The following is a 17,185-nucleotide window of genomic DNA, read 5'->3' on the forward strand; positions in this document are numbered from 1 at the left end:
AGATGTACAGAAACAGAGCTCCAGATAAATAACAATAGGTTAAATACAACTTTATTACAAACGTCATTCAGACTTATTCCCACTGAAAGCGATATACCATGAAACTCTAGGTCATGGCTCTTCATACCTAGAAAATCCAAGCAACAAAATAAATCTATCTTAAACTTATCTCAAGAAATTGAGCTATCTGCGGTTTTATGACTTTTCTCTGGACAGTGAAAACTATCCCAAGTCAGAATACTAAAAGTACTTGACAGCTAGAGTGACTCTCTGGGGACATTTAACAGGAAATGTAGTAATTTGTCTATCACATGTACCTTTCTCAAGACCTTCAGGCTCAGTAAACAAACCTCATGTTCAAAGATAACCCCTCCCACATCCTGCACACCTGCATATAAGCACACCTGTCATATCAGCAGCACACAGTTTGCTCTATTCCTCTGGTTTCCACTGTGCGTCTATCTGAAGAACACTTCGGTGAGTGGGTTATTTTATTTTTAGTCATTGTTTAAATGTGATGAATTATTTTTACTGATTGCATTTGGTTTTTTTAAATTAAGTTTAAGAATGGACTCGTCAATGAATAAATGGAAGACCAATTTAAATTGCATTTATGGTTGGAAGAAAAGGCTTTCTTCGATATTTTGTTGTCCTATTTGCTTCCATTTTGAGTTGTCATCTCATCTATTTGTCAGTTAATGGAAAGGTGATCGGAACAAAAATAAATGACGGTTTTTGTCCTCATGAACAAAGTTTCTCCTTGTGTCAGTGGAATTTAGACAGAATATTTTCATGATTTTCCCAAAGGTTTATCTTTCATCTGAACAAGGACTTTCTGTTTTCTGCTGGTCCTTTGTAATGCTGTGGGAACGGTGCTGTAAGGATCGAGTGTCAGGGAGACAGAGAGGTTCCTGTGGTTGCTACAGAAACACAAAAAAAGCAAGCTTGCACAAAACCTCAGACACAAAGACAACCTATCCTGTATGTTTCACATCCACCTGTCAGTAAGTCAGTAACTAATGCAAACACCCTTTAAACATAAAGTACAGTGAGGGTAAATTATTTGGAAAGAAACAATAAGTTTGAACATGATTCAAACATGTACAGAAATTTCAATTTCACAATTTCATTCATTCAAAGACATCGAAGCATATCAACATCCAGACCTTTAGGAATGGTTTTATTTTCCACAGCCACTTTTCATCTCTTTACTTTCTTCCTCTCATATATTCTCATTGAATATAAAACATACCATATTATCATTTTAATAGAGTTCTTGGTGAGAGGCTGTTTGGATAACCAGGGCTTGAAGAGGCACACATTTACATTTTGATTTTATGACTGAGTTAATTTATATTTGAGTAAAACCATGATGGAAGGACTGACGTGGCTCTGACCATAAAGTCATGTATGAACACTCACTGAAAGATTCCTTTCGTCATTCACAGTGGATATCCAGTGGTCTTGAATATAAGGCCCTGAGTATATTTATGTTCAATGATAGAATAAAACATTTGTTGAAGGGCCACAAAAGAGCTATTCTAGATTCATGTAACAGTATCTTTGATTGACTGTAATGGGTCAAAATCCCTGAAGGAGATGTGTTTTCCTAATGACATCTGTAATTTGAGTATCCATCAACTCTGAATTGAGATTGACGTGTTATTTGTAATTGTGCTGTTTCTCTCACTATTAGTCCTCATCTAATTCTGCTTCCTGTTGATCTTTGTGTCACTCAGTCTTTCAGCCATCCATCATGACCTCAGCCTTATCGATGAGGAATTACTCGAAGAGCCGTCCGGCAACATTTACCAGCCTTTCCATGATGGACACTGGCCGACCTCGTCGTGCTTCGGTGTCCTTTGCCGCCATGAGCCGCTCTGCTTCTATTGGCCAGGATCTCAATGGGCCAGTGAGCCTGCAGCTTAATGGAGCGCATGGCAACAGCGCCAATGACAAGGAGGCCATGCAGAACCTCAACAACCGCCTGGCTAAATATCTGGATAAGGTCAGACAAAAAAAAAAAAGTTTTGCTTCAGCTGTCAAAACGATGATGGGTGTATTTCTATGTGGCACCGCACACAAGGAAGTTAGACATTTACCTCATCAGGCACTTTGCCCATCAAAAGTTTCTTTTGTTATCCTCCAGGTGCGTTCACTGGAGCGCTCCAACGCAGACCTGGAGATGAAGATCAAGCAGCTGATGCTGACACGCATTCCCAAAGGTCATGACCTTGATTCCATGATGGCCAAAGCTCATGCTGTAGAACAAGAGGTACACATGGCACAATAATCTTATCAGACATAACTCACGTGAAAAGGTCAGAGTAAAGGTTAGAGATTTAATAACATTCGTCAATCAATGCGTCTCCTGTCACACGTGCAAAACACTCATTCAAGTGTCAACATGTCAGAACAAGACTTACACCTTATCCTTCAATTAATCAGTAGTAATGTGGACGAGCTCTGCGTGTCCATTAATTATTCCATTATATTAACAATTAACATGAATCATTTTACATGAATAAGGATTCACAAATCCATTACTGAGGAATGAGTTGACGTGATAGTTGATAATAATATTTATAGTAATTGACTCTTAAAGAAAGCTATTCACACCTTGATGTTTGCCAGGTGAGGAAGAAGACCTTGGAGAATGCTCGTCTCATGATAGAGATTGATAATGCCAGATTGGCTGCAGATGATTTCAGAATCAAGTGAGTAGAGTGAGAATAATTACATATATAAAATGTTTTTCATCTAGTTGTGTGCATGCTTTAAAATGAAAATGTATAGCTTCATGAGGCATGTGTTTTTAATCGAAATAAAAGCGTATAAACCCTTTTTTTCTGGACTTTATTAGGTGGGAAACTGAGATGGTGATGTGTCAGTCTGTGGAGAGAGATTGTGTTGCTCTGAAGAAGGCCAAGACCGACCATGAGCAGATCATTTCCTCTCTGAGGGGAGATCTGGAGAGCCTGAAAGAGGAGCTGTACTTCCTCAAGAAAAACCACGAAGAGGTGAGACCCTGTGTCTCTTTACCCTTTCATGCCTTCAGTTTTTTCCTGAAACCCCATTCAGATGTTTGCAGCCTTTTAGAACAGTCTAATCTCATGTACTTTAGCCTTCTCTGTTACTTGACTTTGGATTCATCTTGTTTCCACCTCGGCCTTCTCTCTTATTCTGCCACCTGCCCTCACGAACCACAAACTTTTCAGTATCAGACTGACCTATTTAGGTGGACTGAAGAGGTACTTTGTAGGAGTCAACCAACAAAAAAAACAAAACAAAAAAAACAACTTTGTGTGGTGAAGAGGAGATAAGAGATGGTCTTTTGATTACTACGGACTAAAGGAGCTAGTGGATCCGGTTCCCAAACCTGCTCTCTCTGTCAAATTAACTTTGGGCTTCTTTCCTTTTAAGAAATGAGAAACAGATACTTTAACACTGGTAGAAGAAAATGTACATAAACAGGCATAACAACTATAGAAGGAGAGGATGACTATTTGCTTATTTGTCCTATTTTACATGTTAAGGTTTTTGTCCTGTTTGGTGTGAGGAAAGTGGTGCAAAAGTGGTTTTAAAATAAAACCTTAACTCCCAAAAGACATAAACAACCGAAAACAAATCACATGGGAGAGCATGATGTCAGGAATGAGAGTAAAAGAAATACAGCAAGTACATATGCACAGTGTGAATTAGAAAGCTGGTTGTAAAACGAGATCTTCACTATCAACTATTTATGGAGACCCTCTAAATTATGAAGGAGGCCCTCACGTCTTCTCTGCCACCTGGTGGTGTAGGATTTGCGACCTCGTTGTTGGTTCCATATGGCCCTTACACATGTGATTGTTACCTCTACCCCCTCCAGGAATTGGAGCAGATGAAGTCCCGCATTGCCAAGGATGAGGTCAATGTTGAAGTGGACTCTGGTATCAGTGGACCTGAGCTGGGCACCATTCTGGCTGACCTGCGTACCCAGTATGAAGCGATCGTCAAAAACAACAAGGAACAAGCAGAGCAGTGGTACCGCCAAAAGGTGTGGGGGAGATTTTCCTTGATTCATCTGATTATGTTGATGATATTTCCTATTCATAATTTACAGGTTTAATGTTCAATATGTCCAAAATGTTAAAGAAAAGTAAGAAACCCTCATGTTTTGTAGCTTCAAAGTGTTCTCAGTAATCCTATAATACTGACGTTTCTTTACATACGCCTTAAACAAAGCAGAAAAAGAAACTTCAGTGAATATATAAATGAAGGGAAATACACAATTTGTAATTTAATTTGATATCACAGCATATGTGTGTTCATGTGTGTTCCTTGTGCGTATATTATCACTCATTGTGTTTATTTTGTCCCGTGTTCAAGCTGGAGACGGTGCAGATTGATGTGAAAGAGAGCAACGAGGCTCTGAGACGAGCTCAGAGCGAGTTGATTGAGAGGCAGCGCTTCCTACAGACCCTGGAGGTTGAGCTGGAGAGTCTGCAAAAACAGGTGACCTGCTCCAACAGTAGTCAGGGTTTTACTGTCTACTGTCAGATCATTCAGATTTGGTTAGTTATTTTTGGTGAAAAAACATCGACCTATATTTAAATATGAAACATTTGTGAAATGAGGTTATGTTTAAGAGCAAACTAGAAGTTCTCTTGTTGAGCAACATCCTTGTGGTTCCAGTGACGATTTTAATCTAACCCAGTTGTGATTGTATTTAGGTTTACCAATAAAAATTAAGGCAATACTTCTGGTTTACTAGCTGTGCAAATAAATAATAATGTAATGCACACAAAGCTGTGCCACAACTAGGAACTGAAAGTAGGTTAATAGTTTTGTCGGTGCCGCAGTAAGCAATGATGTCATGAAAAGTCTAGTTTTATAACAACAGAGAATTCATAAGGAGGTTCATGTTACGTCTCACAGCCAAGTTTATACCTATCTCTGCTATTCCATTAAAAAAATATGGGGAACATCTCGTTATTTTGTCTTGTTAATTGTCATGTTATTTTCTTTTCTTTCCAACCCTTAGTTAACAGTAAATATCTTTTCCCACACTGTTAAACCAGGCAAAAACGCTTTGGATTCCCTTGCTTAAACTACATGAGGGTGAGGTTCTTTGTTTAGTCAGTTAATCCTGTCTGAGCAGTGAATATTTATCACGGATGCCAAGCCCTTGTCAAACCACAGGCAGTTGTGGTCTGATAATTGTTCTGTGAGTAATCTTAAGTTCAGGAGATGACTTTATGGTTTGGTTTCTGCTGGCAAGCATGTTCTGAGAAAAATGCTTTACATTACTGTGATCAAGTCACATTGCACTTTTAAGGGAATGACAAATGATAATTGCTATGTGATTGTGGACAACAAAAGCACATCGTAGTCATATGTGAATAGGGCCGGTGCCATTACTTTTTTTTTTATCTCTACAGGTAGCAGCACTGGAAGGTAATCTGATTGAGACAGGTCAGAAATACGCCATTGAGATTGAGCGTCTGCAGTTCACCCTGAACCAGCTGGAGGATGACCTTTCCCAGCTCAGGCTGGACATGCAGCGCAACAAGACCGACTACGATCAGCTCCTTCGCATCAAGCAGAACCTGGAAATGGAGATAGCCACCTACAGGCGCCTACTGGAGGGAGAGGAGATGTAAGATTTCACCAAAATCATACAGAAAACAACAACTGAAGGAGTGTCAGCCATAAGGTGGCACCCAAGTCCCGAAGTAATGAGTATTTGCTGAGCACACTGGACAATGGGACACATATAGTTTAACTCTATTTTCTTTAGATAAAATTTATAACATTCAACGTACTTAAAAGAGAGTTCTTTAGGCTCCTCCTTAACCTGCTGATAAAACAGGGGTAGCCATTTCCACACTTGAAATGAATGTTCTCTTTTCTGTCTCTCAGAGTCAAGGAAGTTCCTCCCCCACCAAAGAGTGAGTGCTTTTTCCATTAATGAAACAAAGTCACTACACTATTATACAGTAACACATTCATAATGAGAAAATGCTTTTTTAAACCCATACACATCAGGGAAGTAAATATTAATTAAAGTTATAATTATGTGGACGCATGTGAATCATGAGAAACATTCACAATTATTTATTAAGCATTTGTAGAATGATCACCTTCCTACACATGAACTCTTTTCTGTTCCTTTGTTCAAGCTGCCAGACAAAATTATTTTACAAACACCCAAGAGGCCCAGGTTTAATAATAGGTTCATGCACTTTGAAACAATGCAACCACCACTACCTCATCCTTGGGTAGCTTATGTGCTTTTGAAAACACTCCCAAACTTGTAACTACGCCTTAATTATAATGAGTCATGCTGCTGGATGAAAAAATTGTGACAAATATTTGTCATTGTCTCCATCATATCCCTGGGTATTTAGTACTTACACTGCACACACTTCAATCAATGTCATAATACTCATAATGAAATAGAGGTATCTCACTGACAACGTAATCGCTTCACACAGAATGATATTCTCATAGTATTTTAATTCTCCTTGTCTTTTAGTTTCATGCAAACATCATCAAACACCATTTAAACTCATTTAAATCTTTCTAACCACGTATTACTATCTAACCAATCTTTGTCGTTTTTTCACTTACCCTTCTGATCTCTTCTCATTCTCTTTAATTTAAACATCTCCTCATGTGCAGAGGAACCTGACATTCGCACCAGAAAGATTGTAAAGGTGGTGACTCAGACGATGATCAATGGCAAAGTGGTGGAAGAATCCAGTGAGGTGGAGCAAATCGAGGAGAACAAGAACTAAACAGGAGGGAGGACGAGAAGAAAGTAGAAGGTAGATGGAAGTGAAACACGGACAGAGAAAAAAAATAAAAGACTGGTGTAACAGAGAAAATATTGGTTTTACCTGGGAATTTTTGGGCTACTGCTCAATTTCAAATACCTTATTTTACATTGATTGTTTGCTTTTGGAGAAATCACAAATATGTCCAGTCCTGCAGTAGCTAAAAATAATTCAAACACTTTTGAGTAGAAATGTCTGTCTGTGTGTGTGGGTGTGTCAACTGTCCAGGTAACCATCTTCATACTGTTTCATCTTCAAATGCTGTCTCAATAAACAACATATTTATTTCTTATTGTGATAGTTATTGAGAAAAAATAACATACTTTAACAAGAACAGAATTTTATCTCATTTTACCTCTGTATCAATAAAGTTTCTGTATAATCAATTGATTATCTGATTCTTGAATTGCTTGAAATCATATTTTATACTGAAATCAACAACCTGATGTTGAACTTGTTGCATACAAAGTCTAAAGAGACCTCATGTAGGAAAATCACACCTACATGTTCATTATGGTAATGTTAATGTAAAGATGTTTAGTTAGTATAATGTGGACTAGACTCAGTAGCTTGGCATGAGACTACACTAAAATGTTGTTTGATGAGGATAATGTATTTTACATAAATTTGAATATAAACCAACGTATATGCTGTGTGGGTTCTCTCCGGGTTCTCCGGCTTCCTCCCACCTCCAAAAGCATGCGCTTCAGGTTGATTGGCCGGTCCCAAATTGACCGTAGGAATGAGTGTGTGTGTGAGTGATTGTTTGTCTCTATGTTGCTCTGCGGTACGCTGGCGTCGTGCCCGGAGTGTCCCCCGTCTCACGCCCTGAGACTGCCAGGATAGGCACCGGCTCCCCCGCGACCTACGTAAGCGGATTAAGCGGGTTAAGAAAATGACTGACTGACTGATATATGAAAATAGTACAATTAAATTTAGCCTTGAAGGTGAGTTAGAAAGTCAGAGGATTACCAAAGTTAGGAGGATTTCATTTGCCGAAGACCATGAACATCCATGCTTGTAGATATGTCATGTTGGACTGACCATCTGACATGATAACTTGACCATCTACACAGCAATTATTAAAATGAGAATTTCCACAATATTCATTCATTCATTGTCATATGACCACCGCTATATCCGCCGCAGCGGGTCACGGGGAGCTGGAGCCTATCCCAGTGGCATAGGGCGTGAGGCAGGGGACACTCCGGGCACGAAGCCAGTGCACCGCGGAGCCACACACAAAGACATACAACCACTCACACACACACTCACTCCTACGGGCAATTTGGGACCAGCCAATCAACCTGAAGTGCATGCTTTTGGAGGTGGGAGGAAGCCGGAGAACCCGGAGAGAACCCACGCAGACACAGGGAGAGCATGCGAACTCCGCACAGAGCGGGACTCGAACCCGGGTCTGCCGTGTTGTGAGGCGGCAGTGCTACCCACTGCGCCACCGTGCCGCCCAATTTCCACAATATGTCTTTTAAAAAATTTATTAAAAAAAACTTTTAATTCTAATAAATCGTTCTTGGAGAAGATCAAAGGATCTAGACATGATGAAACACGAGTCAAGTTGAGAAATATCTGTTTAGATTTGAGCTGATGACAACAATTGAAACATCTCTCCAGTTCTTTTGTGGGAGAAAACATGTTATTATTGAGAGGGAATGTGAAGCAATTTACTTTTTCAGCCAAAACACTGCAGGTCACTCATCAAAGTCTCTTAATTACAGGGAATATTACAATATGAGAGACAGAGCTAAAAAATAATCAGATCGTGTGGAATTAGACAGAGACAGGGAATATTTGTGCAACCGTTGAGACATGCAGCAGAGATCTCTGTCTTTGATTTACATAAATGGAGAACACAGTATGTAAAATGGCATGAAAGCAGCCCACATATTTGTTTTTGAGCTTTGTCACACACTGAAAGCTAAAATGTACAAATTAATAGTCAAAGCTCCTGGCTTTGTTGATGATTTCTCTCTATATGATATATTTCATACAACTATCCCTTCATGATCATGTCACATCTGAGCATATACAGTATATCTATCCAATCTATGGCTCCCATCAAATCTACATTATGAGATCAGAATACGTTAAAATGAGGCCATTCAAAGAATCATCAGATGATAAAGGAAAGTGAAAGAAAACAGAAAGAATACTTTCAATGTACTGTCACTTTACGGCTCACGCTAACTTTACCAAAATGGTTTTTATGTGCTGCCATTTTCAGTGTGCCAGCATTGTCAGGTTTGTACAAGTTCAACAGCCACACTGAAACACTTGCAAAACACTTTGTGACAGAACATTTGTGTTTTTTATATCCAGAGAAATTGCCTGTGTTCAAAATGAACCATTAAGAGCAAGTTAGGATTGATACACTCTGAAATGACAGTGTAGCTGACGGTACATCTTCGCACCTTTGTTCAAATTCTATCTAGTTGATGGGGATCAAATACCTGTGTAACAATTCATCCAATACCCAGCCAGACATGAGGACACAGATCTGAAATTATATAGAAGAGATGCATGGAGGCGTAATGATCTCACAAAATCCAGATGAACCAGACACGAACACATTGTGTACTGGTGATTCATAACTGTGGAGAAACTAAACATGAACCTTGGAACACCACTGGTTTCAACGCTATCTTCTTGTTCACCCTCCACTTAACACAGATTAAACAGAAGTATCCTGCCCCCCACCCCCAACCCCTACGCAGGGTACATATTACAATTGTAACAGAGCCACAAAGAATACCCTTCTCCATAAACTCTTCCGTGTGTTACAACTGGAACACATCCCAATGCCAGTGTGTGAGTTCAGAGTCGACCCATTCAGAAAGTGTTCTCATTCCTGACTTGTTGCACCTTAATTCCACCCCGATCCGTGTCAGTGAATTTATTTAATGAATGTAACACAAGTAAATGAAGAGGATATGAAAGGGCGTTGCTTGCTATGTATTGAATTATTCTAAACGTAGTGTAGAACCATGGGTAAGTTCCCACCTTGTCTTTAACACATAAATCATCTTGTCAGGTGCTTTCACAAGATATAAATTGTACAGAAGTCATTCTTAATCTCTTAGCTGTTCATCAAGGCAGGTTTAGGCTGTCTGTTCCCACCGACTCTTCAAAAACTGAGGCATGTATTTTTGCTGTTTGATCCTTTGCTATTTCATGGGGGACTCGTGACACAACACGTACAGCACCTTTATTTGCATAGATGTTGGCATGCGTAATGAAGCTCATTCACACCAAAGTAGACTGACTTTATCTAAAAACATTACCGATTGGTTTATCCCGTTTGTCTGGTTTCAGCTCTTCTTGTTAATAACATTCAGTTCTGTCAGAATTCCCAGTGCCCTCTCTCATATTCTGATTGATTAATTCTGTTTTTCTGTCTGTCTATCGCTCCTGGTCTGTTGGTGTGTACGTCACTCTGCGTGTGAGTCCAGGGAGTGGCTATCTCGACAGATCACTCTATCATCTTGTCTCTTCTTGGTCTGCTAACCTGGACGTTATTGACTCATCATCTCTGCCACTGATATGCATCACCAAAACCTTTCTCTTTATTCAGCATTCATTATTTTGGCTGCCTATTAAAGTGGTGACATGCATGACTGTGGACAGTTTCTTTGTGCTTTAATGGTTTCATCAGTCTGTGTTATAGTTACGCAGTGACTTTTTTCAGGTTAGAGGTACATTATTTCTTATCCATGTTTTGACTTTATTGAATTTAAACTATTATCTCTCTGTCACTATCACCCCTCACCCCCTCCCCCCTTTACTTGTTTGGACAACCATGGTCAGCCCCTGGCCCTACTTGTGCATGTTATAATTAAACCTATGTGCCATTGTGTAGTGGCTGATCACCTGTTAGGCTTTGACTGTTTTATCTTTCTGTGCAATCACATCTCTAGCCTTTTGTGTATGTGAACTTGTGTAACATTATTGACCTTGTGACGTGATTAAACTTTGAACTTATTTCCTGGTATGAAATTCCTCAGGTGGCTTTGTTTGTTGAACCTAATTCCAGTGTCTGCCCACATTCCTTCCACTAAGGCTACATTGGCAAGAATTAACAATGTTAATCAATGTTGTGTGAGTAAGAAAAAGAAATAAAAATAACAGAATTGATGTAACTCCCTTTAACGGGAGAAAGAGAAAGGGAAAATATACTCAGCAGTCCAGGTCTAGCACAGCTTATCTAGGTTTTGAGTCGCTCTTACATAAGGTAAGGGTGTCTGCCCCCCGGAGAGAGGCTGCAAGGACTTCCCAGAATAAAGGAGCCAGATAGCTGAAACTTCTGCATCCTGTTCTACTCTTACAGAGCTGAGGGGTTACCAAAAGTCCATTATCCTCAGACTGAAGAGGCCTGCAAGTGTAATACGATTTTAAGAGATCTTCAATGTAAGACATCACATTGAAATCTGTGTATGTAATCATGAGGATCTTGAATTTTGTTCTAGATTTTAGTGGGAGCCAACATAAGGATGCCAGGAATAGAGAGATGTGCTCTTTCCTCCCTGTTCGAGTCAGTCAGCGGGCAGCTGCATTCTTAGCTAATTCTAAAATCCTAATAGAGGATCTTGAATAGCCAGATAGTAAGGAATTACAGTAATCTAATCTAGAAGTAACAAAGGCATGAATGATCTTACTTCATCATTATAGGGTTACAAATATTTAATTTTAGCAATGTTTCTGAAACACAGGTTTAATATGTGAGTTAAAGGACGGATCCTGATCAAAAATACGTAACTCCCAAATTCCTGACATGATTAGTAGAGGTTAAAGCAATATTTTCTAAGTGAATTACAGTTCTAGAAAAATCATCCCTAAGGTGTTTTGGATCAATAATAACTTCAGTTTTATCAGTGTTGCAGAGCATCCAAGACTTAACATCCCCAAGGTAAGTCTCAAATTTTAAAAAATTTGTTAGACTTTATCCATCCATTTTCTGCTGCTGTATCTGCCGTAGCGGGTCATGGGGAGCTGGAGACTATCCCAGCTGGCATAGGGCATGAGGCGGGGACACTCCGGGCACAACGCCAGTGCACCGCGGAGCCACACACAAAGACAGACGACCACGCACACACACACACACACTCATTCCTATACAGGCAATTGGGGACTGGCCAATCAACTTGAAGCGCATGTTTTGGAGGTGGTAGGAAGCCCGAGAACCCGGAGAGAACCCACGCAGACACTGGGAGAACATGCAAACTCCGCACAAAGCGGGTCTCCAACCCAGAACCGCCATGTTGTGCGGCGACAGCGCTACCTACTGCGCCACCGTGCCACCCTTTGTTTTAATTGACAAACATAACTGGGTATCATCCGCATAGCAGTAAAATTATTGTTGTGTTTTCTGACAGTGTTTCCTAATAGTAACATCTACAGATTAATCGATTTAGGCCCCAGAACAGATCCTGGAGGTACTCGACAACTAAGACTGTCATTCTGAAGATTTATTATTTACACAAACACACTGTAATTGAGTGATAGATATGCTCTATAGTATTTTAATGCTGATTTTTCAAGGCCTGCATCATCTTTTAATCTTTTCAGAAGACTATTGTGATCTCCATTGTCCAAACTGTCTAAAACAGAAGACCTTTTTCTGATGCTATTGATTGGTCATTTATAACTCTTATAATGCAGTCTTTTTACTGTAACTTGTTTCCATCATACACTCTAAAAAATGATTCAAGGACCTAGTAAATGTGACAGTAATTAATAGTTATGCATGCTCAATAAAAATTCTGAATATCATCATGATGAGTATTTGATTTGACTACATCAAAATTAATTACAGGTAGTAAAACTCCAACAGGAATATTTGTGTGAAATAGACACATGTAAATTAAGTTTACTTACTTAAAATAAAGTATTATTCGACTCACAGATTACATGGTTTGAATATTTGAAATAATAAGTGCATGTTTCACCAACCTTTTTGAGAATATATTAACAAATATCAGTTAGTTTTAATAAGTGCAATTATTAAACAAGTCAAATCAATTGTATTGGAGACATAACAACTTAAAAACACCAAGTGAACTGATTCTGCCTTTTTAGGATTTTGGGGCGCTGGTCACTCACGCTGGCAGTGGCTCACCTCCCAGCCACTGCCGAGGTGCCCTTGAGCAAGGCCCAGTCCCCCCTCATTTTGGGGTGCGACCCCCCCCCAAATTCAGTTACATTTACTCAATTTGTGTAGGTAATTGAACCAAATCAATTCATTCAGACGTACTAGAAAATATTACTTAGATTTTACTCATGACTAAGGTTTTTTTGTAACAGATTTGAGAGCTTTCATATCTACTCAATATTTGTAAGTGTAAAAATGTTTCACTGATTGAATTAAGTAACATGCAGTATTATTTTTTTGAGTGTACATTGTGAGGATTGTGACGGAAAAGACATCCAGCCTAAAAACTGCCGCAGAGCCACACAGAGACAGACAAACACACAAGCCCACAGTCACACACTACGGGCAATTTGGAACGGCCAATTAACCTGAAGCGCAGCACACTTTAATTTTCATAATTAATATATATACAACTCGTGCTAAAGAGCAGACAGCTAATTTCTCATGTAAGGAGGACTTCATGAGCATCTCCTCTTCACTCATCTCCCCGACAAACATTTGAATCAAACCGTGCCTCTCTATAGAAACACAAAAATCAGAACTTTTTGTGTACCAGTGCTTCAGACAGACAGACGTTGGAAAAAAAAACATAACTTCCATGCTCAATGTTAAAAAAAGCTGATGAAATGGCCTTATTTTTTATTTACCGGGTTGTATTGGAACTCCACTTAAGTGAAAGTAGAGCACATCTGAGTAGATTAAATACAATGAATACATTATTCAAAATGAAACTAACATGATAAATTCATTGTCAACAAAAAATGTCATGAAAACAAAAGAAGAAAGGCTTCATTGTCCTTGTTAATGTTTAATGGGGTCTGACTTCACTCTAGTGGACAGATCCTATAGCATATTAAAGTCCACTTGCAAATATTCACAAAGCACAAACATTTAAGGTCGAGTGTGTTTAGGGTTAAGTCCATTATGCCACAGAGCTGATTATTCCTGGTTGAATGTAGTGACATGATACAATCAGTAAGGTCAAACAGCTGATCTCATCAGACTTAAGCTAGTTTACAGGCAGACTGGTTGAGGCTTTGACCTGTTGGGCTCTACGCGCTGCCAAACAGTCTCATTACACCTGACTCTCTGTTACACTTTTCACACAAAAGGCCCAGTCGATCAACACAGCACACACACCTTTGTTGTACCATGAGCAGTATGGTGTGTTGATGAATGTCCACATTAAATGACTAAATTACACACATTCCTGGCAGATTTGAATCATTTTACGAAAATAACCAAATAATGTTCTTAAATAATGCACCATTTCTCACTAGCTTGTCGCTCAACATCAATAAGATTGCATGCCATGTCACAAAACAATCATTTTCGCAGTTTCCTAAAATCAGAAATATGTTACTGAACTAGACATTTTGTACATCAGGCTGCAGCTTTTTGAAATGTCTGAACCTGAGCAAGAAGTGATTTCATGAAGGTACTAATATGATCCTTGACCCCTGGAGGACACTGTTGCCGAACAGTTGAATTAGTGTAATAGGACTAAAGTCTAAACATCGTACCACCAATAAGCTCATTACTTCCCAGTATGTTTTGTGCTGAGTTTGGCTGCGTTCTCTTGAGCTCAGGAGAGATCATGGCTGCTCACATGGCCAAAGTGCAACACGTTTTTAATCCTGAACTGGTGTTTTTGTGTTCTTTATGCAATAAACATATTTAAATCTTATTTTATAATTAAGGAATTTGTATGAATTCCCAAATAGATATTTTCCAAGTTTAAACGCATGAAAAAGGACTATAATTTCTGTGATATTTGTTTATAAAAATATTTTTATTTGAGCTTTCACATTCAGTCAAAGCACCCCACGTGGAACATTCTCCTTGGATAAAACGGATATACAAAGAAAAGGAGGAGAAAATAGACTGCTTTTTATAATGTTTCCTTTTCCAGATCCTCTTTTTTTCCATGATTTCTTGCATCTGTCCATTCAGTGCACATCTCACTCTCACACACAAGCAACAAACACAGAAGAATGCTTTTTCCAAATTTCTTCCATTTTCCATCTCCTTGGTTTAAAGCCTCTTCCACAGCAAGCATTTGACTTTCTTAACTCCCCTACTTTTCTCTTTCTTCCTCTTTAGCATGCTCCAGACTGTAGGACAGGTTGAAACTGTCCCGCCATGCACACATCCTCCTGTTTTTGACGGACAATGCGCTGAATGGCAGGTGGCAGGCCTCGGGGGTTCCTAGAGAAGACAAGGGAATAGCCATCCTCACAGCTGCCGTCATCCTTCAGGGTGCGGCAGGCATAGGTGATAGCATAGTTGTCATAGTCAGTGTCGATCACCCAGTAGTTGTCACCTGGTTGGAGAGAAAGATGTTGGAGATACTAGAATGTTTGTAGTGAGATAAGGAGATGAAATATGAGGGCTGTGTCTGTGCATAGCTGACCTCCACTGGACAAGTAGCTGGCCAGTCCCTGATAGTTCATGAACATCTTGCCAGGAATGGTTGGGTCAGGGACAGAGTACTGAGCAGCCATGTCAGCACACACAACCCAAAAGCTACAACACATCAATCCAAACACACACATCATCATTAAAGTTATGGCAGATATGGCAGTCAGCAAACAATCCTGTTATTTTTAATGTTGAATAAAGTTCTTAAATTTTTTTTTGTTGCCTACAATCTTGTGTGTGCAAATCCACTTCTAATCTTACATATCCCAGTGGCTGAATTCACTTCCTGTCTTCAATGTTAATGTGAACTGCAGCAAAACCTGAGATCCTTTCTTAAGTTTTAAGCTCTTACTCTGGACCAAGCTGACCCTTTGCCCTAACAGCAGGGGTTTCAAGAGATGCCTGCTGTTTTGCTGTTTTTAATGAGTTATATAACTTCAGACAGCAGAAAAACTTTATCATCCCTACTTGGCTCTATGACGTACCCAAACAAAGTTACACGCCCTTTGGAAGAGGCAGTCATGGAACCGTCATCATCGATGGTGTACTCTGCTGAGATGTTGTCCTGCAGGAACAGGCCCTCTGGATCTTTCTTCTGCAATGCGTACCACTTTCCTGCATACTGCAATAGAGAAAAAGGAAGTCAGGAACTAGTTATTTTGTCAACATGCATGTTTGTTTGATAAACTTTCATTTCACTCACCCTCTTGGGATCAAAGTCCTCTTTGACGGTGAAGCTGTCGACAGTGCATGATGCAGACTGACAGCGTTCTACACAGGACAGCAAGACCAGAAGCAGGGCCAACCTTGAGGATCCCATTCTACAAAAATCCATAGGTGTCAGTGTTTCAGGGCCGGACAAGATATGAAATTTTGTTTACTTGGTTGCTTAAAACTGTGTTGTTACTTGAGAAAATCGCTTGTATACTATAATATACAGAAAAGTCACTGAAATATACCTATGCTGAAGTTCAGAAGAGCATTTTAAATGTATTCTGAATTAAAATGTCTTTTTTGATATCAGTAGCTCACAGAATGTAAGTTAAAACTTTTCACAAAACCTGATTTCATACTTTCTACCAATTACTTCTCATTTTATTGAAACAAATCCCTGAATAGAAGGTAATCAATCTCCAAAAAGGGACAATCTCAGAATCTTACCTGTTTTTTCAGCAAAGCAACAGTTATTACGATGCTACTAGTGAGCGTGGTTATATCCAGCAGATTGGGTTTTGCCTGTGAAGCCGCCTTTATATAAGCACTCTGCAGACAGGCTTATGGCTGATTTTCATTGCTTGGAACTAAATAAGGTTCTTAAATCTAGAGATAATCCTGTTGGGTTGAAATCCTTACCGTAATCTGGCTTCTATGTTCAAGGCTGACCAAGAGTTACTATAAAAACAATCGCACCTTTATGTAACTGACTGGAAAACATACTGAAACAGGCCCATGAATATTCAAAGAGATACACGCACAAGCTAAATCAGAATACCGGTATATATCATGCATAGGTAGACACACAATGGAGAACAACTGTAAAACACTTCTAAAATGAGACTTTCTGAAAATTAAGTTTTACTTACCTTTATGTGATAACACTTTTTGGGACAAACAGATTATTACATCCCACTTCAAAGCGGTGATGTATTGTAGTTCTCAGCGTTCGTATGTTCATTCGTTCGTCAGTACGTTGGTATGTCCAACAAATATCTTCGGCAACCATTGCAGATGGAAAGATGGACCAAAAAACACATTACTCGGGCGGCAAAGGGGATGAAAA

General features: G+C 39.3%; 2 protein-coding genes across 3 annotated transcripts; one reads left to right on the forward strand and one right to left on the reverse strand.

Moving 5' to 3' along the window:
• Positions 1 to 430: 430 nt before the first annotated feature.
• si:ch211-243g18.2 (uncharacterized protein LOC559906 homolog) lies at positions 431 to 7,207 on the forward strand. 2 transcript variants are annotated; one of them, XM_068334867.1, is made up of 11 exons: positions 431 to 477; positions 808 to 1,004; positions 1,740 to 2,008; positions 2,150 to 2,275; positions 2,635 to 2,717; positions 2,864 to 3,020; positions 3,872 to 4,039; positions 4,372 to 4,497; positions 5,424 to 5,641; positions 5,905 to 5,933; positions 6,667 to 7,207. In XM_068334867.1, exons 3-11 carry the CDS (start codon positions 1,757 to 1,759, stop codon positions 6,780 to 6,782), a joined length of 1,275 nt encoding a protein of 424 aa, XP_068190968.1. In that variant the 5' UTR covers positions 431 to 477; positions 808 to 1,004; positions 1,740 to 1,756; the 3' UTR covers positions 6,783 to 7,207. The 2 variants fall into 2 exon arrangements, with proteins under 2 accessions (XP_068190968.1, XP_068190967.1); XM_068334866.1 differs by lacking the exon at positions 808 to 1,004 and having other exon boundaries at positions 434 to 477.
• Positions 7,208 to 14,771: 7,564 nt separating this feature from the next.
• Positions 14,772 to 16,664, reverse strand: rbp4l (retinol binding protein 4, like). The gene is made up of 5 exons (XM_068335162.1): positions 16,567 to 16,664; positions 16,109 to 16,226; positions 15,891 to 16,027; positions 15,398 to 15,510; positions 14,772 to 15,307 (listed from the first exon to the last, which is right to left on the reverse strand). The coding sequence occupies exons 2-5, from the start codon at positions 16,223 to 16,225 to the stop codon at positions 15,084 to 15,086; spliced, it is 591 nt and encodes a 196-aa protein (XP_068191263.1). The 5' UTR covers position 16,226; positions 16,567 to 16,664; the 3' UTR covers positions 14,772 to 15,083.
• Between the last annotated feature and the right edge of the window lie 521 nt (positions 16,665 to 17,185).

The sequence above is a fragment of the Antennarius striatus genome, chromosome 15 (genome assembly GCF_040054535.1).
Source record: "Antennarius striatus isolate MH-2024 chromosome 15, ASM4005453v1, whole genome shotgun sequence".
Lineage (NCBI taxonomy): Eukaryota > Metazoa > Chordata > Actinopteri > Lophiiformes > Antennariidae > Antennarius > Antennarius striatus.

Bases quoted from the DNA above. Each gene is read 5' to 3' on its own strand.
- rbp4l (XM_068335162.1), bottom strand. From the start codon at position 16,225: ATGGGATCCTCAAGGTTGGCCCTGCTTCTGGTCTTGCTGTCCTGTGTA. The intron at 15,511-15,890 runs GTACGTCATAGA...GATGTGTTGTAG, and splicing joins GGGCGTGTAACTTTGTTTGG to CTTTTGGGTTGTGTGTGCTG. The intron at 15,308-15,397 runs GTCAGCTATGCA...CTCTCCAACCAG, and splicing joins CAGCTACTTGTCCAGTGGAG to GTGACAACTACTGGGTGATC.
- si:ch211-243g18.2 (XM_068334867.1), top strand. From the start codon at position 1,757: ATGACCTCAGCCTTATCGATGAGGAATTACTCGAAGAGCCGTCCGGCA. The intron at 2,276-2,634 runs GTACACATGGCA...GATGTTTGCCAG, and splicing joins CTCATGCTGTAGAACAAGAG to GTGAGGAAGAAGACCTTGGA. The intron at 5,934-6,666 runs GTGAGTGCTTTT...CCTCATGTGCAG, and splicing joins AGTTCCTCCCCCACCAAAGA to AGGAACCTGACATTCGCACC.